Source organism: Moschus berezovskii, chromosome 24, assembly GCF_049115385.1.
Source record: "Moschus berezovskii isolate FMDL1 chromosome 24, NW_MosBer_1.0, whole genome shotgun sequence".
NCBI classification, from domain to species: Eukaryota; Metazoa; Chordata; class Mammalia; order Artiodactyla; family Moschidae; genus Moschus; species Moschus berezovskii.
In genome coordinates this window covers 55,010,252-55,036,196 of record NC_142483.1, presented here as the reverse complement: position 1 = coordinate 55,036,196, position 25,945 = coordinate 55,010,252, and the positions used below count along the sequence as shown (strand labels likewise).

The 25,945-nt window shown below is 45.5% G+C and overlaps 1 protein-coding gene across 1 annotated transcript in view; it reads left to right on the top strand.

The window, feature by feature from the left end:
* GPD1L (glycerol-3-phosphate dehydrogenase 1 like) overlaps positions 1-22,033 on the top strand; it is a 67,024-nt gene extending 44,991 nt beyond the window's left edge. The window contains exons 5-8 of the mRNA XM_055414751.2: positions 1,686-1,798; positions 10,574-10,807; positions 11,185-11,291; positions 19,102-22,033. Coding sequence (XP_055270726.1) covers positions 1,686-1,798; positions 10,574-10,807; positions 11,185-11,291; positions 19,102-19,198 — 551 coding nt within the window. The 3' untranslated portion in view covers positions 19,199-22,033. The remainder of the gene's footprint in view (positions 1-1,685; positions 1,799-10,573; positions 10,808-11,184; positions 11,292-19,101) is intronic.
* Positions 22,034-25,945: the final 3,912 nt, after the last annotated feature.

The window sequence follows — 25,945 nt, the reverse complement described above, 5'->3', positions numbered from 1 at the left end:
TCAGAAATTAGTGATGCCTGCTTGACCCCAGAGCTTGTGATTCAATGGATGCTGGGGTGTGGCTGGCCTTCTGTGTTTTTAAAGATCTCCCGGTGATTGTAATGTGCAGACAAGCTTGGGAAACAGGCTCAGGAAACTCACGACTGGAAGAGCCCACGTGCCATGGTCCCTGGGGGAGCTTTCTGCCAGCTCTGTGTAGAGAGCATGACGTGGGAGCCAGGACCGAGCTGGCGAGTTTTATCGTCCTGATTTCCGTAGCTGAGTGCCACCCCAAACCCCACCAACCAGAGCAGATCTCACATCGGGCTCTATGTGTTAAGTTTTAGTTTTGTTTTGAACTGAAAGTCTCTATAAATAGAAAAGTAACATGTGAAAAGTACTGATCCTCCACATCATTCCATCCATGGTCCCAATGGGGGGCAGAAATAAGGAGCCTTTGAATGCATTTCCATCCTCCACCAATTGAGTCACTGAACATGTTTGTTGATGTTGTATCAGTTCTCTGTTGCCATAGTGATGCTAAGTAACAAATAATCCTGAATTCTTAGTGGCATCCAGAATAAGCACAGCTGACACATCTGTGGGTCCACGGGGAGGCAGTGCTGTGTTCCTGTCTTATCTTTTTGTGGGGTCCAGCGGGCCTGCTGGGGTGTGTTCCCACAGTGAAGGCAGATGGACATGGGAACCAGCCCTGCTGTTGCACAAACGGGCTTCAAATTCTGCTGTGTCAGGTCTGGTCCCATTAGCCAAAGCCAGTCACGTAACTGGCTCAGGTGGCAAAGAATCCGTCCACAATGCAGAAGACTCAGGTTCAATCCCTGGGTCAGGAAGATCCCCTGGAGAAGGGAATGGCTACCCACTCCAGTATTCTTGCCTGTAGAATTCCATGGACAGAGGAGCCTGGCAGGCTAAGTCCATTGGGTCACAAAGAATTGACAGGACTGAGCAGCTAACACTGAAAGCTAACTTTCAGTCACGTGACTGAGCCCAAGGGTGGGGAAATTGTCTCATCCACTGAGTCCAGGCACGTCCTGAGGTTAGGCCTAGCACTGGTGGACAGGGAGGTACTTCCTGTGGAGGGATCCTGTAAGTGTTTGTGGTAGCAAAAAGTTAAAACAATTTTAGATCTCAAACAATAGAAAGACACTTAGATAAAATATAATGCATGTATGCAATAGAATACAAAGCAGCCATTTATTAATAATGTAGAAAATATAGGATATCACTGAAAAGTATTCCTGCCATAAATGGGGGAAAGCTGATTGTGAAATCCATGTTATGTTCTCAATTGAGAAAAACTATGTATATTTCAATTTTGGTAAGTTAAAGATATATGCCAAATTGTTGATTTTATATGTGGTGGGATTGTGGAATATTTCTATTTCTAGTCCCGTGACTTTATGAAATTTCCTATCAGGAACATATGTCACTTTTGTAATGAGAAAAAGGTCTTTTAAAAAATATTTTTTATTGGCTTAAAAAATTTTTTTTAAATTTTGGATCACACCCCAGGGCATGGGGGAATCTTAGTTCCCCAACCAGGAATGGAGCCATGCCCCCTGCATTGAGTACACGGAGTCTTAACACAGGACCACTAGGGAAGTCCAAAACTCATTTTAAACTGTGTTAGATGCGAAAGTTGAGAGGCCATTATTAATTTCTTTTTTTTTCTAACGTTTTAATAGGGAGCAAGATAATGGAAAACGGCCTTCTCTTCAAAGAACTTCTACAGACTCCAAATTTTCGAATTACAGTGGTGGATGACGCAGACACAGTTGAACTGTGCGGTGCCCTGAAGGTAAAGCAGCCCTGTCATTTCTGCTTACGGGAGGAGTCCTCATGCAGGGCCACTGCCAGCGTCATCGCATCCCATTCTAAGAATGAGCTCTGTGTTCTGTGCTCGTACTTCTGGGAAGAATAGTGAATTGGCAGCCTTGTTTGTCACTTCTGCTCGGCCCTAGCCTTTCCTGGGTGGTTAGATTTCCTCTCGCAGTCATGGTGGGCTTCTGTTTGTAAATCTGGGAGTAGTGTGCTGGTTTGTTCTCTGGGAAGTGGACGGCATGAACATTTGGAAAGCCAGGGGCATACTCTGATTGTAGAGTCTTACCTGGCAGCCAAGTATTCTATAATTCCTACATTTCTCCTATGTGTTATCTTGAGCAGGAAGAGGAACTTGGTCGCTGTGGATGATCTTTTGGTTTGATGGTATGGTTGGTTGTTGTTTTTAAACAAGAAAAAACCCATCTGCTGCTGGTAGGTTTTTCTAAGAATAGCTTAATCTTTGCCTGTAAAGGGAAAAGATCAGATTAAAGAGGCAGTTTCTGTTGGCTAGTGACTTGAGAGAGTCAAGGGAAATTTCCATGTTTGGACTTGGGCTCCTGACTTGTAACCCTCTGCCTTTAAAAGTTGTGGTCAGGGGCATTTCCTAGTGGTCCAGTGGTTAAGACTTCTCCTTCTACTGAAGGGGGTTCAGGTTCGTTCCCTGGTCGGAGAGCTAAGATCTCGCATGCCTTGCAGCCAGAAAATAAAAAATAAACAACAGGAGCAATATTGTAACAAATGCAATAAAAACATTAAAAATGGTCCACATGAAAAAAAAAATCTTAGAAGGAAGTCATGGTTGGGGTTCCTCTCCGTCCTGACAATGGGCAATAGCCAACAGGGCTGTAACTTCTGAACATTCTCCCCTTGGAAGCAGAGCTGCCTTAGCTGCTATCTCAAAAAAAAGGAAAAATACAGAGCTTCCCTGTGAATGAATAGCCCCTTTGAGTCACTTTTGAGTCATTTCTTTTGTAGCAGAAGCTACTTTTCAGGAATTTGAGCACTTGGGGAAGGAAATTAATCTGACGTTTGCCTTACTTTGTCAGGTGAAAATTGCAGAGATCCAAAGAATGCAGGGAGACCCGTCCATAGGGCACCTTCTCACGCTCTCTGCAAATTGTACATCTTTTCTTCTAGTCATAATTTAAAACCACTTAATGTCGCATGTGTATGTGTAGTCACTTCTCCATACAATGAGAGTGTTAAAAATTGAAACCAACGATAGTCTTGGGCCCCCAGGCAGCCCACGTTCATCTTTCCGAATGCTGGCAGGGAACTCTCACGTTGCACACAGCCTGTTATACATTGAAGATGCTGGCTTTGGCTGCATTCTTTATTATTGTTGGGTGAGATTTTTATGCGTTTTTAATAGTCCTTCATTAAACTAATGGGCGGTCTCACTGCTCAGCATGGCCCATGTGCTGTCATGAAGTGGCTGGGTTATTTTTGGTGGCGGGTGGAGAAGCTGTGAAAACCCACCCAGCACAAAGATGCAGGGGAAGTAGGTGGGAGAGAAGAAGGAGTCTAGATTGAAGGCCCTGGAGAAGCTTCTGCAGATGGAACCACGTGCTGGCCCTGCTTCTGAACTGGGCACAGATTTTCAGTTCTGTTGGCAAGTCACCTCCTGCTACCATTTCAGAGTGGTTCCCTGGGGGCAGAGGTAGATGGGGATTGAGAACCATTTGTCATCCTGCCCCCGGCTTTCTTTCCAACCAGGAGCGGTTACCATCATTCCTGCCAGCCTGCGTCAGAGCTGGGAGCTTTAAAAACTGAGAGGCAGGTTCTTGGGCAGTAACTGCAGCCAACCATCCCATCGGACCGATAAGGAGACAGCGCCAAAGAGTGAATGACTCAAATGTAGCAAATACTAGCTCGGTCAGAACATGAAGGCGGGTTTGAAGAATCCGCCCCGAGGTTCTTTGGTTACTCTGGATGACCTGACTTTTCTCGTTTGTGTCCAGGCGGCTGGATGAAATGAAGTCCTCTCTTGCTACAGTCTGCCCAACAAGGGCACATGAGCCTATTTTTCCTTGATTACATAATTAATAGTTTTGTTTTCTTCCTGATTATAAAAGGTAGTTTCATATTACAAAAAGGTGTGGAGAAGAAAGTGAAAATGGCTGATGATCTCTGCATCCTGAGATATCACTGTTAATGCTTGCTGTCCACCCTTCCAGTCTTTTTAGCGAGCACAAATATATGCATGTCCCCCTTTTTAAAACAAAAAGTGCATCTTACTGTTCAAGTAGTTTAAGTTTTACCTTTAAAAATAATTTTTTTGAACTGTAGTTGGTTTACAGTGCTGTGTTTATTTCTGCTAAACAGCAGAGTGAGTCAGTTATACACATATAATCATTCTTCTTTGAATGTTTTACTATTTTCACATTAACAACCTTTAGTCATCTTCTCTATTCTAAAAAATTTTTAAAGTACACTTTTTTCATGCTCAAAAATGTGAAGGCGTTATGAGTTACAAAAAAAAAAAAAAAAAGGGGCAAGGTGGGGGGTGGGGGGAGAGAAAGAAAGATAACAGCTCCCTACAACGTTGAAAGAAAAGGAACGTTCAAAGGAATTATACAAAATTTTGTACCAGTGCATCTTACACCCTTCAGAATGTCCTTCATCTCTTAGCTACATTAATCTCTTAATCACTGAGTGAGTATTCTCTTTTAAATATCACCTTTATTTAGGGAGGCCTGGCGTGCTGCAGTCCATGGGGTCGCAAAGAGTCAGACACGACTGAATGATTGAACTAAACTTATTTAAGCATAATCCATGTACATTAAACTGTGTTGATTTAAATACATGATACAGTAGGTTTTAACATTTGGATATATACACCCTGAACATCGTCACTACAATACAGAACATTTCCATCACCCCAGGCAACTCCATAAGTGTCTTTACACTTTACTCTTTTCTCCCAGACCAGCAGCCACCAATCTGCTTTTGTTCACTGTAGAATTTTTATAATACATGTGTACAGTATGTACTCCTCTGTGTCTGGCTTCTTTCCCTTGGGGTGTATTTTTTAATGTAAATTTTAAGATGTTCTTCATACAGAAAAGTATAAAAATCATAAGTATTTAGCTCAACCTGTTATTTTTAATAAATGGTTTATCAAGATTGTTTCATTAAGAGACCCAAAATAATAGGGGCTGAACAAGGTAGAACTTTCTTGTGCAGAAATCCTAATTCCATATGAAAATTCCACTCCACAAAATTCTCAGGGACCCAGGCTCCCTCCAGCTCATGAGAGATGACCCTTGTCCTCATGTTCTAAGATGGTGACCAGGGCTCCAACCATCACATCTGCCTTCCAGGCAACAGGATGAAAAAAGAAGCAAAGACAAAGGGCATGTGGCAGCTGTCTTTTAAGGCATTCTGGGGAGTTGCAGTGTAACATTTGGCTTTATTTTTAATTTTTTTGGCCATATCCTGTGGTATGTGGAATCTTAGCTCCCTGACCAGGGATTGAACCCACACCACCTGCAAGGGAAGACAGAGTCTTAGTAACCACTGACTACCAGGGGAGTCCCTGGCTTCATCTTAATAGGCAGTTAGTACTTAATTGTACTCCCTGCTGCAAGGGAGGTTGAGAATTTTTCCACCCCCCTGGGAAAAATACACTTGCATGAAAATAGGGACTCAGGCTCTAGAAGAGGAGAGTATTTGGGGAGAGACACCCATCACCTCTGCCACAGATGCACGGTGTTCTCTGCAGGGCTGTCTGTGCTGAGGCTCACCACCCTAGTGGTAGGGTGTGTGGGTTTCCTCCAGGCCTTTGGCTGTGGTGAATGTGCTGTGGGTCACAGTCAGGTACCGAGTCTCCAGCCAGGGCTCCAGCTAGCACCCAGTAGCATATGTGACTGTTTTCATTTACATGCAAATTAAAACTTTTTAAAAAAATACGAAATTCTGTTTCAGAGTCACAGTAGCACCATTTCAGACTCAGTAGTCACATGAGTCTTTCGTGAGTCTCAAGGTCTAGTGGCCACTCTGCTGGACGAGCAGGTATCAAACATGCACATCTCGTCAGGCTGCCCAACCTGTGGGGCTGAGTGTGGACTTGACCTTGGACCTCCTGGACATCTCAGATGGGTGGCCTTACTCAGGGCTTGACCTACAAACCACAGTTGGTACCTTACCTGCAGTTAGTTAGCCTCCACTCTGCAGGTTTCCTCCAGGTTAGATGCACTTGAAGGTGGCCTTGGGAAGAATCAGATGGATTCAGAAAATTCTGACTTGGGTTTCAGTGGGGCAGTTCTTCCGAGGTGGTGGGAGTGTTTGCATAACCTGCAGGTAGCATGGGCTGCTGCCCCAGTTTTACAGTTTGGGTGGGAGTGAAAGACTGAGCTCCATCGACCCGCTGTGATGCAGGATTGCAAGGACAACACGTCAGGAAGGGTGTCTCTGAGTGTTGCCACCCCCTGGGAAATGGGCAAGGGCTTCAGCCCGTCTGTCTTCTGAAAATCGCAGTATTTTTAGCTCCAGAATAGTTTAAAGCAGATTTGGATGCACAGCGGATAATGATAAATTTCACAGCTGAACGCTCTCAGAAGACATCTGCTTGCGTGCTATTCACACACAGTCCGACTGCCTCAGTGTGTTTATTTTTCTTTTGACAGTGATAAGTGGTAGGGGAGAGAGGGAAGATTTCAAGATCCATCTTAAGGTGATTAAACTGGCCCTGGGTCCCCTGAGGAGGGAGGGGTTGAGTCTGCAGTGGCCCGCTGCTCCCCATAGTGGGGAGGTCAGACGTCCAGGGGAAACTGGGAAGTGGTCCCTACCTGTGTGCCCCCAGACCACGGTGGGGGGCACTCTCCTCGGCCTTTTCTCTGAGAAGAGTGACACAGAAGGTCAGAAGCACTGCTTGGCAGCTGAGGTCTCATCCTTACAGCTCCTCCTTGGATGCCTCCAGTGATCAAGAGCTCACCCCTTCGCCTCAGTATTTTCTGTTGATTGGGGTCAGCTCTTCCTGTTAGAAAGTTCAGGTCTAGCTGTCCCAGCCCCTCTGTGTGTTCCACTCGCTGGCTGGAGCAGCCTCGTGTGATCTGCTCCCAGGAGAGATGACGGAGCCAGGCTGTCAGGATTTGAAACCCAGCTCCTGACTGGGTCCTGACTATGAGACCTTGGGCGAGCTACTTTACCCCAGGTGCCCAAGGGTCCTCACCTCACACTATGCATAGTAACAGAACCTGCCTTGTAGGAATGTTGTGAAGATTAAATGAGTTAATAATATAGGAAGCACTTAGAAACAGTTCAGTAACGGAAGCTGTTATTTTTACTGTTTTTCCCATAAATCTTTTGTCCTCCCAGGCCTCCCCTTTTACCTCCCAAGTCTCAGTGCAGGCCTGGGAGGCACTCCTTTTTTTTTTTTTTTTTTAATACTTTTTTTTTCAGTCCTGCCACACGGCATGCAAGATCTTAGTTCTCCAACCGGGAATTGAACCCAGGCCCCAGCAGTGACAGCAAGTCCCAACCACTGGACCATCAGGGAATTCCCAGGGGGCAATTCTCTTTGATATCTGGTTGCAGGGGTGTCTCAGGAAGGTCTCTCGGACCCTGAGATGGGTGGGAATGGCCAGGCCACGGTGGCCACACTGTGGAAGGAGCAGAGTAGGGGGAACAGTGGGCTTGTGGAGCCAGGCCCTGGGGGCATGTCCTGACTACGTCAGTCACCAGAGGGGTGTTCTTGGCAAGCCGTTGACCCTGTGAACCAGCTAAAGTGTAGTGTTAGTCTCTCAGTTGTGCCTGACTCTGCGACCACATGGACTGCAGCCCATCAGGCTCCTCTGTCTGTGGAGTTCTCCAGGCAAGACTACTAGAGTGGGTTGTCATTCTCTTCTCCAGGGGATCTTCCCAACCTCAGGATCAGACCCATGTCTCCTGCATTGCAGGTGGATCCTTTACCGTTTGAACCGGCTAAGGGAACAGACACACACTTGCTGGGGTTGCCAGTGAGAATTCAGATGAGACCGCGTGGGCGGTGGCCTGCTGGGCTCGCTGTAGGCACTTTGTAAATAGCCTTTCTCTCCTCTGAGTACAGGAACCCCTTGTTGAAAGGAAGTCCCTGCTATCTCCCTTCCAGTCCACAGACGTTGGCTGGAGCTGGTTTGTCAAGTGACCCCCAGAATGGGTTGTGTCCTGAGGAAAGTGGGGACACCAGGGGCACAGCCCAGGAGGCATCAGAGAGCCATCGCAGCAGTCTAACCATCTGGAACCCAGGCCTGGGCACATCGCCATGGTAACTTCCATAAAACCATTTGGTGGGCTCTCCCAACTGCTGGCCTCGTGGCCTCTGTAGTCAGTCCCCCTGCACGTCCTTAGGTTTCTCCACTGCCCCAAGGCCTTCCTGCTGTCTGCAGCCCCAGGGCAGGGCCACAACTGAGCCAGCTTCCCTGGAGGAATGCCACCACCAGAAGGGCCTTGACAGATCTTACCCAAGCCCCGAATTTAACAACCGAGGCCAAGAAGGCTCAGAGAGGTGGAGTGATTATCCCAGGGTCACCCAGCAGCCAAGCAGATTGAGAACCGGAGGCCCTCTGGAAGTCATGCATGTCCCTCTCACGTGGCTTCCTCCATCGGGATGCCGTGGCGGGAAGGGTGACACAGGCAGTGCAGTCTGAGGGTCACAACAGCTCCCTGGCGGCAACTTTCAGCCCCAAGCACCCACTGCGTGTGCAGCCATGGGCGGGGAGGCTGACTCCCGGCTGGGTGTGCTTGGCATCTGGCAGCATTGTGTGCAGAGCTGAGAGGAGAGGCAGAGGGAAGGACCTGGAGAGATGCCGATAGCAAACTGGGAAATGTTCCTCAGCGCCGCCAACCTGAGATGGAACAGCCGGGCCTTTTAGATGGGACACTGGGCAGAGACTAGAAGTCAGGGAACACCCAGGGCTGGACCCAAACAGGTGAAAGGAGGAGGAATGGGCTTATTTTCTCTTAGCTTATTTCCCATTTGTTACTAACTGGATTCATATTTTAAGATCTCTTAAGGCACAAATACCTCTACAGGCATCAGGCATTATGGAAAAAAATGCTTGTGTGGTTAGATGGAGACAAAATACTTGCATTTTTCCTGCATTGACTGTTTTTAAAGAGGAAACTGGTAATGTAGAAAGGGCCAGAAACCTGAGGGCTCGACTGGTGTCCCAAAGGAGTGTCCCCCACTATTTGTCATGTGTGATTGTCTGGTTCCCGTAGGATCTGAGACCCAGCTCAGATGCCACCGCCTCTGTGCAGGCTTCCCTGCTTTGTAATGAGGCTTCTCCATATACTCTAATCCTTCTGTCTGTCAATGTGCTTTTCTATATCTTTTCCCAATGATACTGTCAGCTCCATGAGGGCAAGCTCTGTGTCTATCTTTTCAGCTTCCCCAACCCACCCCCACCCCAGGGCACCCTCCGCCCCTCCAGGGCCCAGCGGGGCTTCCCACAGCCCATGCTCAGTACACATGAGTTGAACTGAAAGCTGACCTTCGTGACCTCTTATGGAGTGTCACTTTCTGCTGAGCATCTCGGTGATTTGTGCACATATTTTATTTTCCTGTTAAGTCGGGTGTGGTTAACTTTTTCCAGAAGAGCCTCACAGAAAATGTGGATCTTGCAGACCTTATGAGTCTCTGCACAACTACTCAAATCCATTGGCAGCACAAAGGCAGCCACAGAAAATACGTTACTGAACAGGGGTGCCGAGTTTCCAGTACGACGTGACTTACAAAAGCAGTCATTTGGCCCTAATTTGCTGATCCCCGAACTAGGCGATCAGCTTCTGAAGAGGCAGGTCTGTGTCCAAGCTGCCTGATGTCCAGCAGAGAGCCACATAATAAGCCAGCGCTTCACCAATGCTAATTTAGGGATTATCAAATGAAGCAAAAGGCAGAAACTTGATCTACACATATGCATCCATCATTACCCAATACTTCTACCCCAAGGATGCTCACAACACAAATGCCCACCTGGGGTCACCAGAGGCCACGTACCTAGTGTCTTAGCAGGGCTATTTGCAGTGGCTCCAAACTGGAAACTACCCCAGTGCCAACCACCCAAAGGGGTGAATTGCATTGATTTTGCACAGTGGAATACAGTGTGGCAATGGAAATAAATGTGTCTCGCGTTAAAATACGGCTGAATCTCACAAATGTGATGTGGAATTGAGACAGAGGAGATAGACACAAAGGATTATATCCTGTATGATTCTACCCACATAGTGTTAGGACAGGGAAGGTAAATGTGTGCCATTAGAAGTCAGAAGAGCAGTGAACTTTGGTGCTGGGGTGACTGGGTCGGGGGACTGAAGGAGGCTTTCTGGGGCACTGGTTACCTTCTGTTCCTTGATCAGGATGCTGGTTACATGAGTGTGTCGTTTGTGAAACTTCATCAAGCCCTGCACTTATGACTTGACTACTTTTCTGTCAATGTTATGGTTGGATAAAGCCTTTGATTATTTTTTTTAAAAAAAGAAAGTCTGTACAAACAGTATTTGACTGGAGATGCCTCTGCGCTCTTCCCTTTCTCTGGCGGATGCTTCCCTCTGAGTCCAGGTTCCAGAGTGCTCTGGGCTGTTTGCCCCATGAATGGGAGCTGGTCCTTCCCTTCCTTCTCTCTCAGGGTACCAGAGTAGAACCCTGGGTCCTGTGGGGTCGGAGAAGCCGGCCAGCATCCCTGCCTCTGCTCCTCCTTGCCTCCCCGCACGCTCCCCCGCAGTGTGTGTGTGAAGGACTGCATCTCCCTGCTTCTTGTCTTCTCCCCAGAACATCGTGGCCGTAGGTGCTGGTTTCTGTGATGGCCTCCTGTGTGGCGACAACACGAAAGCTGCCGTCATCCGCCTGGGGCTCATGGAGATGATTGCCTTCGCCCGGATCTTCTGCAAAGGCCAGGTGTCCACGGCCACGTTCCTGGAGAGCTGCGGCGTGGCCGATCTTATCACCACCTGCTATGGGGGCCGGAACCGCAAGGTGGCCGAGGCCTTCGCCAGGACCGGCAAGGTAACCCGGGGTGGGGGTCCTGGGCTGGGGAAGAGCCGCTGTCCAGGGCACAGAGGCTGTGTGTGCGGGGCTTGTCCTGCCCGCCCCCACCTGCCATCACTCACAAGCGCTTCAGTCCTACGACCTCTGCCTTGTGTGTTATTACCTTTCCTTGGCCTGCTGCCCCCCTCCCCCTCCCCTGCTTTTAAAATAAGTGATGCCTTAGGGACTTCCCCGACATTCCAGTGGTTAAGACTAGAGCTTCCACTACAGCGGGCATGGGGTAGGTCTCTGATTGGGGAACTAAGATCCCACATGCCATGCGGCACCGCCAAAAACTTTTTTACAAGTGATGCTCTAGATGTTACAGGAGATTATGTTCATCCATTGTTTTTAAGACCATCGAAGAACTGGAGAAGGAGATGCTGAATGGACAGAAGCTTCAAGGACCGCAGACTTCAGCCGAGGTGTACCGCATCCTCAAACAGAAGGGGCTGCTCGACAAGTAAGTGCCCCGTTTTCTGCAAGGCCAGAGGATCAGCTGTCATTCTGCTCGCTGATGAGTGCAGTCTGTGCTTGACTCAGGCATTTGCCAGGCATGGACAGGAAGTTAGCAGAGCAGTGCCGTCCCTCGTGTGTTGTGAAGGTCTACAGCAGGAAACGTCCGCCTGCCCTTAAAACAGGCGTTTACTCAAAATCCGAAAAGAGGGAGGGGAAATGAGCGCCGGTTAGGCACAGTATCAGGCTGGCCAAAAAGTTCACTCGGGGTTTTCCATAAGCGGAAAATCCCAAGCTAACATTTTGGCCAACCCAAGACAAAATAGGAGTTTGAGATTCTGGCTTGCCCTGTCGGGTATTTGGTAAGAGTTACAATGGGTTTTCCAGGTCATTCAGTGGTAAAGAATCCGGCTGCCAAGCAGGAGACCCGGTTCGATCCCTGGGTGAGGAAGATCCCCTGGAGCAGGAAATGGCAACCCACTCCAGTATGCTTGCCAGGAGAGAATGGACAGAGAAGCCTGGCAAGCTACAGTCCGTGGAGTCTCAAAAGAGTCAGCATGACTTAAAGCATGACTTAACATGACTGAAAGCAACATGACATATATTTTTAATTAAAAATTTTTTTACAAAGGTTACTTTAGCACAGCTGATCCTGATATGGGTGGGAGAGCTACCATGTTTTTCTTTGTGTATGCTTCAAGCATCTTTTTGGGAGGATCTAGATCCAATCATGTCCCCCATGCTATTTCTTATGAAATAATCTTGGCTTTGTAGCAGCTTTTGACTCCCTAAATTCCCCTGCTGCCCCCATTCTGTCCTTGTTTAGAACATTGAGAAGTTTACTAGGGCACATGCTGGGTAAGAGCAGTGTGAGAAGTCAACAAAAAGAAAAAAAAGCTGCTTTTAGAACAAAGCTGGGCATCAGCACCTGTCCATCTATACTGTGCGATGTTTCAAGAACTCAGCATGTTTTTCCATCTGCAACAAGGAGCTAAAAGATTACCTCATCTTCTGATGGTCCTAATCTCTGGGTCAAAGAGAAAGAACTCCAAATCTGAGACTACATGTTAGTTTTGGATGTATTTGTCGGCCTGAGATGATAGTCTGCCAGCTGTCAGGGGACCCTGTTTCTGTGCTGCGTGGCCAAGCTCTCTGGGGATGTTTGCTACCTCCTGCTATCTTTGTGGTTTTGGTCCTCCCATTATGGTAGGACCCCTGGCCAGCATTGTGTCTTGTCATGTTAGCCCCAATGGCTACCTTGTCATGCTCTGAGGTACCACTGCCTCTGTAGTTTTATTTCCTTCAATAAAAGGAGATGAAAAAAAAATTTTTTTTAAAAGGTTACTTTGTCATTTTAATAAAAAGATCACTCTTGTTAATGAATTGTCAAGCAGTTCAGGACGAAAAGGAAGGACAAGTCCCCCTAGGACTCTAGCAGCAGAAGTGCCCTGTGATAGGTGTGATGAGGAACCTTGCAGTCTCCTAGCCTTTCAGGCGTACCCATCCATACTCTGCTTTAAAAGAAAAGTACCATCTGTGTGCAACCCAGTTGGAACCCTAGGAACCCAGGATAGCACATGGAGAGGCTAGGGTCCAGTGCTTTGATAGGATTCCGAATTGACATGTTGGCCGGTGTGAGTCCGTGTGCACCCTCTAACTGCAGGACGATACAGGCTGGAACAGGTGTTCTGGGATCAGTACCTGCCTGTTTAAAAGCAGATGTAACCGAGCAGGAGAAACCTGCCTCTCCGTAGTCATGTCCCATTTCCTTCTGATTAGAAGTGGACCTTCTAACTGATTAGAAGTTGGTGATGGACAGGGAGGCCTGGCGTGCTGCGGTCCATGGGGTCTCAAAGAGTTGGACACGACTGAGCAATTGAACTGAACTGAGAAGTGGAGGGTGGCGTGCCTGTGTTGAATGAGGGTGCAGCTGGGTTGGGGTCCCTGCCCTTCTCCCAGGCTGAAGGTCGAGTCCCTCAGTGGTTCAGGTGGAGCTGAAGTCCTGCCATTCTCACTTGGCGCCACCTCTTACCCGGATTTCTTTCTCTGCCATTCCAGCCGTCATCACCCTGGTCTTCCTTTCCTGCTCCCTTTCCTGCTCCCTTTCCTGCTGTAGAAAGAGCGCTGAGGGGGAGTCCAGTGGCCTTGTGGCTCGCCAGCTGTGTGGTCTTGGGCAGGTCATGTTTTTAGCTGTTCTGTGCCCTTTTATCTACAAACTCAAACTGGCAGACCGGATGACTGCCGTGGTTACCTCTAACTCAGAGACTTCCTGTTCTTTGAGAATGAGATTTACAGTCCTTAGGTTGGCATCTCAGTCCAGTTACCAACTTGGCTTCTAACAGCATGTCCTGTGAGCCCTGTTTAGTGGAAGTGGACCTCCCTTGCCCCAAGCGCCTCTTTCTCAGACTGCTGTGTGCCTTTGCCTGGCAGTTTGACCTGCCTGAACACCCCCTTCATGAGCATCTCAACCATCACGGCCCATGAGGCAGCCTGGGTGTGTCCTCAGAGAACCTTTTCCATATCCTGTAGACTTAAATCACTTCCCGTGCTTTGAAATTAGTGTTTAGATCAGTGGATCAGCAGTCAGCCAACTTTTTGTGCAAAGAACCACATAACAAAGATTTCACCTTTGTAGACCACACACAGGCCTCTGCCTGTATAGTCTTTGTTTCCTTTTATAGCCCTTTAAAAATGTAAAAATCATTCTTAGCTTGCAGGTGGGGCAAAAACTGGTCACAGGCAAGACTTGTATTTCTGGCCGTGGTTTGCCACATCCCTGGTTTAGACACTATTGCTGCTAACGTGTTGCTGCTAAACTTAGAATTTTACCTTGATTTTTCAAGTCTGGGAGGGGGGCCATGCTTCTGGGAGAACAAAACGTTGAAATCATACAAAAAGGCGCACAAGGAAAAGTGGGCCCTGCTCGCCACCGCAGACAGAAGCAGCTTCCTCGGGGGTCACTGGACTTTCCACACGGTGCTTTCATGTGTGTGGCAGTGGCGGACTCCACAGCCTGCTCTGTCTCTTTTCTTCCCTTTAGGAGGTGTCTGGAAGGTTGTTCAGCATCTGCACCTAGAGGTCTCATTTAAGGTCTGCAGAACATTCCACAGTGTGGGAGAACCTCAGTCTGCCCTGGATGAATGTTAAAGCTGCATGGGTTTTGATGCTGTCATGAAATTTGCTTTCTTCAGTGTCCTTGTGCCTGCCTGTCTTTATGACCACGTGCGAGTATCGCGTGTTTGTCTGCTGGGGCTCCCGAGGCTAAATGCCTCAGACAGAGTGGCTCACATCACAGAAATTTCTTCTCACAGTTCTGGAGGCCGGAAGTCAGATATCTCTCTGCAGGATTGACCCCTCCGAAGTGTCCCTCCTTGACCTGTAGATGGCGGTCTTACCCCCATGTCTTCTGGTGTTTGTCCCAGTCTCCTTATAAGGACACCAGCCATATGGGTTTAGGGCCCATCTTAATGAACCCTTTCCTCTTAATGTCCTCTTTAAGTGCTGCTGCTGCTGCTAAGTCACTTCAGTCGTGTCCGACTCTGTGCGACCCCATAGACGGCAGCCCACCAGGCTCCGCCGTCCCTGGGATTCTCCAGGCAAGAACACTGGAGTGGGTTGCCATGTCCTTCTCCAATGCATGAAAGTGAAAAGGGAAAGTGAAGTCACTCAGTCATGTCCGACTCTTCGCGACCCCATGGACTGCAGCCCACCAGGCTCCTCCACCCATGGGATTTTCCAGGCAAGAACACTGGAGTGGGGTGCCATTGCCTTCTCTGCCTTTAAGTGCACCATCTCTAAATACAGTCCTTCTGAGGTGCTGGGGCATGGGTGAATTGAGGGGCTGGGGTCAAGTCAGCTTGTGACAGTGCCGTAAAGGGCTGGGGCCCCATTTGTATATTACTACACATCTCTGTGCCTTAAGGATGTCTCTCAGATGGTAAAGAATCTGCCTGCAATGCGGAAGACCCAGGTCCAATCCCTGGGTCTGGAAGAGCCCCTGGGGAAGGAAATGGCAACCCAGTCCAGTATTTTTGCCTGGAGAATTCCGTGGGCAGAGGAGCCTGAAGGTCCATGGGGTCGCAGAGTCAGACACAACTGAGCAACTAACACACATATATCTCTGCCTTGTCAAGGCCTGACACATCTAAGCCCTCAGTCTCCGTTAGTGGGATAGTTGATTGATAGGTTTATGTCCATTTTTTAATGCAACATTGTCTTTTGTCCTCCTTTCACTGTTTGTTATTTTAAAATTTATATTTTTTGTTTAGCTATGCCAGATCTCAGTTGCAGCATGTGGGAGCCCTAGGGATCTTTAGTTGCAGCATGTGGGATCGAGTTACCTGACCAGGGTTCGAACCCAGGCCCCCTGCTTTGGGAGTGTGGAGTCTTAACCGTTGGACCACTAGGGAAGACCTTCACATTTTTTTTAAACTAGTTTATTTTTTTGGAAGTATAGTTGCTGAGCAACATTGTATGTTACACGTATACAGTATAGTGATTAACAACATGTAAATTTTATACTCAATTTACAATTATAAAATACTGGCTATATTTCTCATGTTGCAAAATGTATCCGTTTAGCTTATTGAATCCATAACAGTCCGTACACCCCATTCTTCTACCTCTATCTTGCTCCTCCCTGCTTCCCTCTCCCCACTGGTAACCACTAATTTCTGCTCTATATGTGAGTCTGCATCTTTTTCCTTGTATTCATTAATATTCTTTTTTATGGCTGAGCAGTATTCCGTTGTTTATGTGTACCAAATCTTCTTTTTCCATTCATCTGTTGATGACTGTTTAGGTTGCTTCCATATTTTAGCAGTTGTCAATAATGCTGCTATGAATATTGGGATGCACGTACCTTTTCAAATTAGTGCTTTTGTTTTTTTTCAGATAATATGCCCAGGAGTGGGCTTGCTGGGTCGTAAGGCAGTTCTATTTTTAGTGTTTTGAGAAACCTCTGTACTGTTTTCCACAGTGGCTGCACCAGTTTACATTCCCACAAACGGTGTAATAAGGTTCCCTTTTCTCCACATTCTTGCCAACATTTGTTATTTGTGTTCTTTTTCATGATGGCCGTTCTGACAACTGTGGATTTATGTCCCTTTTGACTAGCCTTTCTCTGATGATTAGTGGTGTTGAACATCTTTTCCTGTGCCTGTTGGCCATCTAGATTTCCTCTTTGGAAGAATATCTATTCTGTTCTTATGCCCATTTTTTAATCGTGATGTTTGTTTCTTTATGTTGAGTTGTGTGAGCTAGTCATATCATTTGCAAATATGCTCTCCCATCCGGGAGGCTGTCTTTGCTCTGTTAATGGTTTCCATGTCCTCCTTTCGCTTTTTAACCTTCTTTAGAGAGTTCCTCAAACTGATCTAATTGATCTTCTAGTCTTTTGTTTTATTTTTGGATGTCATGTGGTCCTGAAATAAGTCCTTTTCTTAAAGATTTTACTTTTGAGCTGCGGTGGGGCTTCACTGCTCCATTCAGGCTTTTTCTAGTTGTTGCAAACAGGAGCTACTCGTCGTTGGGGTACTCGGGCTTGTCCTCGTGGTGGCGTCTCTTGTCGTAGAGCCCAGGCTTCAGGTGCACAGGCCTCAGTCATTGTAGCACTTGGGCTCCGTAGTTGTCACTCAAGGGCTGTAGAGTTGTGGTGCACAGTCTTAGCTGTTCCACAGCATGTGGGATCCTTCCAGACCAGGGATTGAACTGGTGTCTCTTACGTTGCAAGGTAGATTCCTAACTACTGGACCACCTGGGAAGCCCATAACATTTTAAATGATAGAAAATAGCATTTAGATGGGCGTTATAGCCTAGTGGTTTAGTGTTAGCAAGAAAAGTCAGAAACTGTGCCTCAGTTTCCTCATATATAGAATAGAGATATTATCTACATTATAGTGTGGTTGTGAGGTTAAACAAGTTACTTGTCAATAGAAATGTACCCCCCCCCAACCCTGTATCACTTGTCATCATCTCATCTGCAGAACACGGTTTGAAAATACTAGTTGTGAAAATTGGGAGTACTTTTGGCTTCACGAGCAACAGCCAATTAAAACACCTTGAACAATATGGTTATTTTTCTCACATAACAGATTCCAGGGGTGGATGTTTTTGGTGTTGTCTCAGTGTCTTTGGGTTAGAATCTTAGTGATCCTGTTGGCCTTTACTTAAAGCCTCAAGGTGGCTGCCTCAGCTCCAGGCATCACATACTCACAACTGTACTCAGCAGCATGGAGCAAGGGCAGTCTAGCAGATATTTTTGTCCAGTGCCTCTCAAGGAGAGAAAGATCTTCCCCAGAAACCCTCCCAGATGTATTCTGTCTTTCTGGCTAGAACTTGCTTACTTGGCCAATTCTGGTGTGAAAGAAAGGCTGAGACAGGGTATTTCCAACCTCAGTAAGGAGAGAAGGGGGTTGGGAATGGCTTTGGGTGGCACTCATCACCTGCCACTCTGCTTGAGGAACATACAAGTTGTTCTCATCGTGGCAACAGGAAAGTTAAGTCATAGAAGGACAAAGGAAGGAGTTAAAATCTCCTGGCATTAACTCCCATTCACACGAATTCATTCAACAAATACTCACCGAGCACCTGCCTCTTGTCTGCACTGGGCCAGGCTGTTTTGATGCAGAGGTGAGCAAAACTAGGCTTGGGCCCTGTTGTCTCGGATAGCCTAGAACCTTTGGCTGCGATGTGGCTGCATTTACAAGCTGCTGTTTATTACACTTGTGTATCTAGTGTCATATTTTCCACCTCACACCTTAAGTCACTTAATACAACAATCCTGAGTGTCCAGTCCCATTCTGCAGATGAGCAAAGGGACAAAGGGGTTGTGAAACTTGCCCAAAGTTAATAGGCTGTGAAATCAGATTTTATTAAGTCTAGCTGACTCTGAAAAATGCCAGAACATTCTGCACCTTAAAAAACCCACAGTGACAGACTGTCATAAAGACATGTAACCTATCAGCATTGTTTCCTGTTCTTAAATCATGTTAGCACTGTAGAATGCTTAACTAGATAACTTTCAGAATGGTTTTTAAGATTCTTGTGATTCTTTCAAGCTCACTTTAGGCTGTATGTATGGGTTTGAAAGCCTGTTGACATTACTTAGTTATTTCCTTAGTAATTTCTGCATTAAAAAAAAATAAATACTTCCTGAGTGAGCTAGTAGTACCCTGGGATAATGTTACCTTTTCTTATAGTGGATCAGTAGCCCACTCCTTCGTTCTCTCATCCATTTCAAACTGTCATTTATACCTGTTCGCGTCTTGGAAGAAACAGCAGAATAAATTCCGCTCCCCACGTGCGATCAGCATTTTGCTAATCGTGAGTCCCCTTGTTGATTCTTGTGGGAGAGTTCCAGGCCTCCTTTATTTATGGTGCTGTGTGGGCTGCCTCGTCTCCATCCTGATTCATTTCAGAGAAGTGAAAGCAGTACCTCCCTACAATTTAAAATTTATTCTCCAACCTGTTAAAATAGTGACATAAGCTTGAATCCATTCCAGATTTGGCCAAGAGCCTGAGCCACAACTCTTGATGCTGATGACCACAGATCACCCTGGAAAGAGTACCCCAGGACAGCTCTGTAGACAGCACACTCCAAGCAACCAGAGCATGATTTAGGTTGTACCAGGTTCTTATAGCCACGGTGTAGAGGCTCCCTGCAGACCACATAAGGAAGGGATGTGAAGGGGGTACTTTGTTTTCCAATATTAGCATGCTAGTCTGCAGTCTGTTAGGCAGGACAGAAAGACTGGCTGGTTCTATGAGGTAGACCAGATGGCTTAACTTGTCTTTTCCCATCCTGCTCCCCCAACTAGGTTTCCATTGTTCACTGCTGTATACCAGATCTGCTATGAAGGCCGGCCCGTTCAAGAGATGTTGTCTTGTCTCCAGAGCCATCCAGAGCATATATAGAGTGAATCATGCAACCTATCAGGAAACGGCTTGCCTTTCGTATCAGATGTTTAGATTGGTGGAAACCAGGACTTGGCAACAGAGAGATATATGCTTGACTGTCATCCCATCATGGACGTGTATGAATTTTTACCAGGTTCACTTTTGAATTGCTAGATGAAGTTCGTTGGCCAAGGTGTTACTGGGCAACGTCTAGACGCACATAAGTGACCATGTGAGTGTGTGTTCTTTTCTCATTCTATGGATGTTTCTATGAACCAAAATTAAAGGCCCTTTTTAAAAAATCACTTCTGAAATTTTCCCACCGTGGTAGCATACAAGATTGGAACTATCGCAGCTAAAAGTTTTGTGTTTCACCAAAGGATTTTTTTTTTTTTCTCATTCTCAAGGTTAAAATGTAACAAGCATTAACATGGCAGAGTGGAGAGTGAGGGGGTTCAAAGATCAACATATTGTAACTTAAACACTATCTCAGAGCCAGCATAATTAACTACTTCAATTGTGGGTTGATCTTTTTTTTAAAGTAATTGCATATTTTGATTAGGTAGTCCACTCATCTATGTATTCCACTCATTGCTGTTTTCTGCACTTCTGGCCTCTTTTCTCTTCGTTAGCTACCAGAATGTACTTTGGTAAAGGCACAGCAGTGGCAGAAGGCAGAGAACTCACCTGGGATGTTCCTGCTGTGTTCTTCTGATTAGCTACCATTGTGTGATGCTTTTTGTCAGGTTGTACTTTCGTTCACACATTTCCTGTAAGCCTCACAGATCCCCTGAATGGGGATTTCCTCTTCTAAGGTACAGTCTCTGTGCCTGGTCATCTGACGAGAAGGGCCAGATCCAGAGGCTCAGTCGTCACTGGCCTGGTTTGAACTCCCATTGATTGGTCGTAGTAAAAGCTGTCCCCAGGCTTTCTTGAGGGCATGGGCAGCTTTCTGCAGTTGAGGCTTTCATGGGTCCTTGTCTAGAAGGATGTCACTCAGGGTGGACCTCACTCCATTTGCTCCACTTGGAGTCTCTTAGAAACATAGGTTCCCAGGTCCCTCCCCGACCCCAGCCTCTGAAGTGAGGTCTTGTGTCTCTGCTTTGACATCCCTTCCGTGTGTTTCAATGCTCACTACTGTCTGAGAACCACTACTGTAGAAAATTTATTATTTAGATTAGCATTCCTCAAACCATGTTCCACAGGAAGCCAGTGTCCCAGGAGCCAGTAGTGGTCCTGGTGTTCCCTGGCAAGATCCAGTGAGTTTGGGAAAAGCCATGCCTGTACACCCTTCCTGAAGGGATAGACTGTGTGTTCATGGAACATGCTTATTTAACCCAGCAAGTCCCAGACAGACTATGGAGATTTTTTTTTTTTTTTTTTTTGACAAGGAAACTTACCAAAGTTTCCAAGGAACACTATTCCAGGCTGAGGCGACCACAGGACAGTGAAAGTATACTTCACTCTCTGCAGCAAATGAGAATGAATGACTCCCTGTGGTATTGTTCATTCCGCACCTTTATATAAAGTTCAGGTCTGCCACAGTCTTTGCTGAAGCTTTAAGGCGACACTATCAGGTACAGCCAAGTGGATGTCAACTTCGCTGCAACGCACACTGTGTGGACTAAGTGCTTTTAATTCTAGAATTAGAACAGAAATTACTGTATCTTTGTAAATGTGATTGGTTTCAAGATAGTCCTGAGGTTACCTTCCATAGTAGTGGATGAGTGTTAAGGAAACGTACGAATGTCTCCTACATATTCATGGAGTTTCAGTCACTTTGAGATTTTGACCTTTTTTGTTTTCCAGCTTGGGATTTTTTTCCCCTTCTATACCTGGAATGATTGTAAACTAGATTTTTTCGTGGGAATTTTAAAAACTCCTATACATAGAAGAATATGAAAGCACACAAAATGCTGTTTCATCGATTTTAGTGCCACTGTTAATCAATTTTTGCTTGTCTCATAATTAATCTTTTTAAAAGTTTGTACTTAAGTAACAAAGTTACTTTTTAAGATACATAAAGGGCTGTAAGCTAATTGTGGTGTCTGTCAGGTAGCGTCATCAGATGTGAGGATTTGGATTTTTGTCTTGTGTATATTCTTCATCTGCATTCAGCTTCCAACTCTGGGTTTTGTACTTGAGTGTTTTTTCTTTATAAATGCCTTCTCACCCTTCTGAAGTCTTCTGACTGTACCTTTTGAACATACTTATGATATTCTGCACATATAGAAAAAGGTAAATTTTATATAAGTTTATGCTTTGCTAACTGTAGATATTTATTACTCTACGAGTTATCTATTTTTATAACCACCTGTGGTCCATCATTTATTTTAATTCACCTTTCTTACTACTAATTATGGTAATTGAGGAGGGAGACATCTAGAAAAGAAGCTTAATTTATACTGTTTCAGCCAAATCTGTGAATGTAAAAAACTACACTGTTGCCTTGCGATAATCCAGCCTACTATAATGTGGAAAAATATCCATCCTGAAACCCGTCCTAGCAGGTGGAATTGGTTTTTTATTTGAGTCTTAGCTATCATGTGGCCCCATGACATCAGCCCAGGGAGTGGTGAGATGCCACTGTACCAAGGAATCTTCGGTTTCTTCCACTAGCTCTAATCTAAGAGCCTTTTACCTACACATGTACTGTGTTTGTTTACAGACTGTAGGTGGATATGATTTAAAAGCTTGATTTAATAAAAATTGAATCCCCCCAAACCTGTGCTACTGATCCTATTTTTTTTTAATCAGCTTATGTAATAGTTTTATTTGTTTAGGTAGTCTCTTTTATTTCTCTCCCAGAATTGTGTTACCTTGACAACAATAAAAAGGCAGATTTTAAAAGAAGGGCTTCATCTCTAATGCGTTCCTCAAAAACACATCTGCTTCCATTTGTCAGTGGGTATTCACTTCCATTGCTTGCTGATATTTTTATGGGATTACAAGCATAGGATGGAGGCCTTCTCCTTCCACCCATTCGGTGGATTAAATATGAGGGTGAAACATTATTGCTGAACCACAGAAGATGCCGGGATTCTTGGCCTCTGGAGGAGAAGAATTCAACCCGCGGCCAGAAGTGAGGCTTGATCGCTCAGAGCTTCTGTGTAAGAGTTTTATTAAAGTATAAAAGAGATAGAGAAGGCTTCTAACATAGACATCAGAAGGGGCAGAAAGAGTGCCCCCTCACTAGCGTTAGCAATGGAGTTATATACTTTTTAATTACTTATTACAGTGAATCAAAAGAATGTCTGGAAGTTGTAAAGACCTCACTAGACCCACTCCCATAATTTACATTTTAAGATAACAGAATTAGCCAGAAGGTTTTTTCTAGAAACTGTACTCAAGCAGGATACATTATTGTTATATAATCCTAAGGAATGTAGAGGAAAAAAAAAAAAACATTTGTCCTTTCCTCCTCCTTGAGAATTCCAGACCCCTCTCTCCTTGGGCACCCCCAGACTTCTTATCAACCTACCTAGGAATTGACTCTCTCAAGGGAAATGCCCAGAATCCTGAAACAAATGGGGGCACTGATGGCCAGAGCAGTCAGGCTTTGAAGTGGGTCTGTGACTGCGGGAGAGGGCATGGGAGTGCTCACAGTATCCCTAGCGGTCCAGGCTGTAAAGCTAGTGCTCCAGCCCTCCAAGGGCCACACGGTTCAGGAAACAAATGGGCTAAGAAAGCACATGTATGGGCACAAGCAAGAAAGTTGGGCACCAGGTAGAGAAAAAGGTCTCTGCTGAAAACTTGTAATCATGCCAGCACCACAAACAGGCTTTGGGTTTGAATTTTTACTTCCAGGAGTCACAAGCAAAAAGTTCACATAAAAATCGGAACTTGGGCTAGTAATGCCAGTAATTGACAGAAGCAAAATCAGCAACATCTGCAGAAAACCTCTCTGGATCCAGGCTGCAAGGCTTCCCGTACTTCCCATAAGTATTCTCCAATGAGTATGTACTTTTAAAATTATAACCACAAAATAGTTCATTATGAGTGCAGGTCAGCAGATTTTTTTTAAGCAGAAGAATTACATGCCCAAGTTTCCAGATATTTAATTGAGCAAAATGAGAGATGCTTTGAAAGGTACTTTTAGGAAGAGGTGTACATGTAGATAGATCCACTGGCCTGGGCAATGGTTCCTGGATTAAGTCCCCAAATTTCCAAGGGCTCCACCACACTCCTGGAGGATCACTCAGTCACAGGTGTGAAGACAAATGAGCACAGCGACCTCACGTTCACCAGCCTGGGGCCTCTCACACAAGGAGCAGGAAACGACTCAAATGTCAAAAAAAGGTCATACAAGGAAGATTAAACCATCAAGAAGGAGACTTGTAAACAAACCTATTTGAACATCTAGACATGAATATGACTTCCCTGGTGGCTCATGTGACATGAATATAAATTATGTCATTGGACAGATTAAAGAGTAGATTTGACAAGAGCTGCAGATGGAATTAACAAAGTGGAAAATAGATACGAAGATATTAACAGAAAGTAGCAAAGAAAATATCTGAGAATTTAAGAGGTAAGTAGAGGACAGGATAAAATTCAATATACATCTGATTGGAGCTCCAGATGAAAGAAGAGGCAGAGGCTATTTTTGAAAAAAATAATGTCTGAAATTTGTCCAGAGTTAATTGTATTCAATCAGTTTTGTTATTCTCCCAAATATATTTCCATCAAAACTTTTCTCCATTAAAATTTTATCACATAGACCTTATAACTTTACAATTGCTTGTAAAATAAATTAATGATGAACTTTTTTTTTTTTTAAATAAGCTATATAAGAAAGCCATGAGCATAAGCTACTAATTTACTGAAGGTCTGATGGATTTGAGTACTGGAGCAAGTTGTGTCTCCTTTGCTTTGGATGGGAGGTGTTGCACTGTGGGAAGATTTGGGTTTGGGATTCTGCTTCGTTGCCTTAGTATCCATTTAGTCAGGATGGCCAAGTCTTCTTTGAAGTGCATCTTCCTCATTGGGAATAATATCCATGCAGCTCAAGGATTACTGTGAAGGTCAGTGAGAAACAGGAAATGGTAACTTTAGAGGAGGAGACTATGATACTAGTAGCTGCTTGTGCAGAGACAATGACATATATTCACTAAATTATTAAAAAAATTTTTTCTGAGATGTACAGTTAAACTACATTTCCCAGCCTCCCCTGCAGCTAGGTGATTGAATTCTGGCCAGTGACATAGGGAAGAAAGAAATACCTCTTTGGAGGAGGAAATGGCAACCCATGCCAGTATTGCCTGGGAAATCCCATGGACAGAGGATCCTGGTGGGCTTCCTACCTACCTTTTGATGTTCAGACTACCTGCCTTTTGTTGAAAAACTTTTGTATAACCTGGCTCCTCCCCTTGCCTCCTTGGAGCAGTTCTCTCAGCGTCACTTGAGGTGCTGTCTCCCTGGCTTAAAGTCCTGAAAATTCCCACCAAATAAAACATAACTCCCAACTTAAAAAAAAAAAACAAACCTCTTGCTGGGGTTACATTCGGTTTGAGTCTCCACTCGTTTCCTGTGTGCTGATTGGATATCAGTTTCCAGAAAGACCTGGAAGTCATACGTTGGCTCTTAAAGCCTGGATTCTGGGACTTTTCTGGTGGTCCAGTGGCTAAAGATTGCACTCCCAATGTAGGGGACCTGAGTTCAATTCCTGATGGGGAACTAGATCCTGCAAGCCACAACAAAGATGGAAGATCCTGCTTGCCACAGTTAAGACCCTGTGCAACCAAAGAAATAAAAGTTTTAAAATAAGAGCTTGGATTCCTACATGACTATGTGGAGAAGTTTCTCCCAACCTTCAGTTCACGTTGAACTGTGATAGTTAAAAAAATCTTTATGCCACTGAGATGTAAGTATTGTTTATCATAGCATCTAGCATAATTTTCCTTGAGTTGCTAAAAAGACATTTATGGAGTTAAGACAAGATGGAACTTACAGAAATATCAAGAGATTTTGGAGAACTTATTCACTGGTCCCTGCAGCATCCTACTATCTATTTCGGCATCACTTGTTGGGATCTCTGTCCATTCCTCTCCTCTGGAGAGTGAAGTCAAAAGTTGAAAGTCGCTCAGTCTTGTCCGACTCTTTGTGACCCCATGGACTGTATAGTCCATGGAATTCTCCAGGCCAGAATACTGGAGTGGGTAGCCTTTCCCTTTTCCAGGGGATCTTCCCAACCCAGGGATCAAACCCAGGTCTCCCGCATTGCAGGCGAATTCTTTACCAGCTGAGCCACAAGAGAAACCCAAGAATACTGGAGTGGGTATCCTATCCCTTCTCCAGCAGATCTTTCAACCCAGGAATCGAACCAGGGTCTCCTGCATTGCAGACGGATTCTTTACTAACTGAGCTACCAGGGAAGCCACTAGCTAGCTAAGTCCAGACTTTGTGTATGTAATTGTCCCATCTCCAGAAATAATCCCATCGAGGCCCAGGATTGATAACATGTGCTGTTACTTCTATTTTTTTTTTTTCTTTTTTGTTCGTGCCATGCAGCTTGCAGGATCTTAGTTCCCCCGACCAGGGACTGAACCTGAGCCCCCTGCAGTGAAGGCCTAAGTCCTAGCCACTGGACCACCCAGGGAGGTCTTTAACATGTGCTTCTTACGCTAGAGTCTCCTTAAGTTATCTTCCTCGATTCAGAAGCTTCCAATTAGAAGTGTCATTAGATTTTCACTAAGTCTACATGCCAGCCAAACTCCAAAAGCCTTGTGTAGCTGAAGCTGAAAGAGTGACTTCAACTCCCTTCAA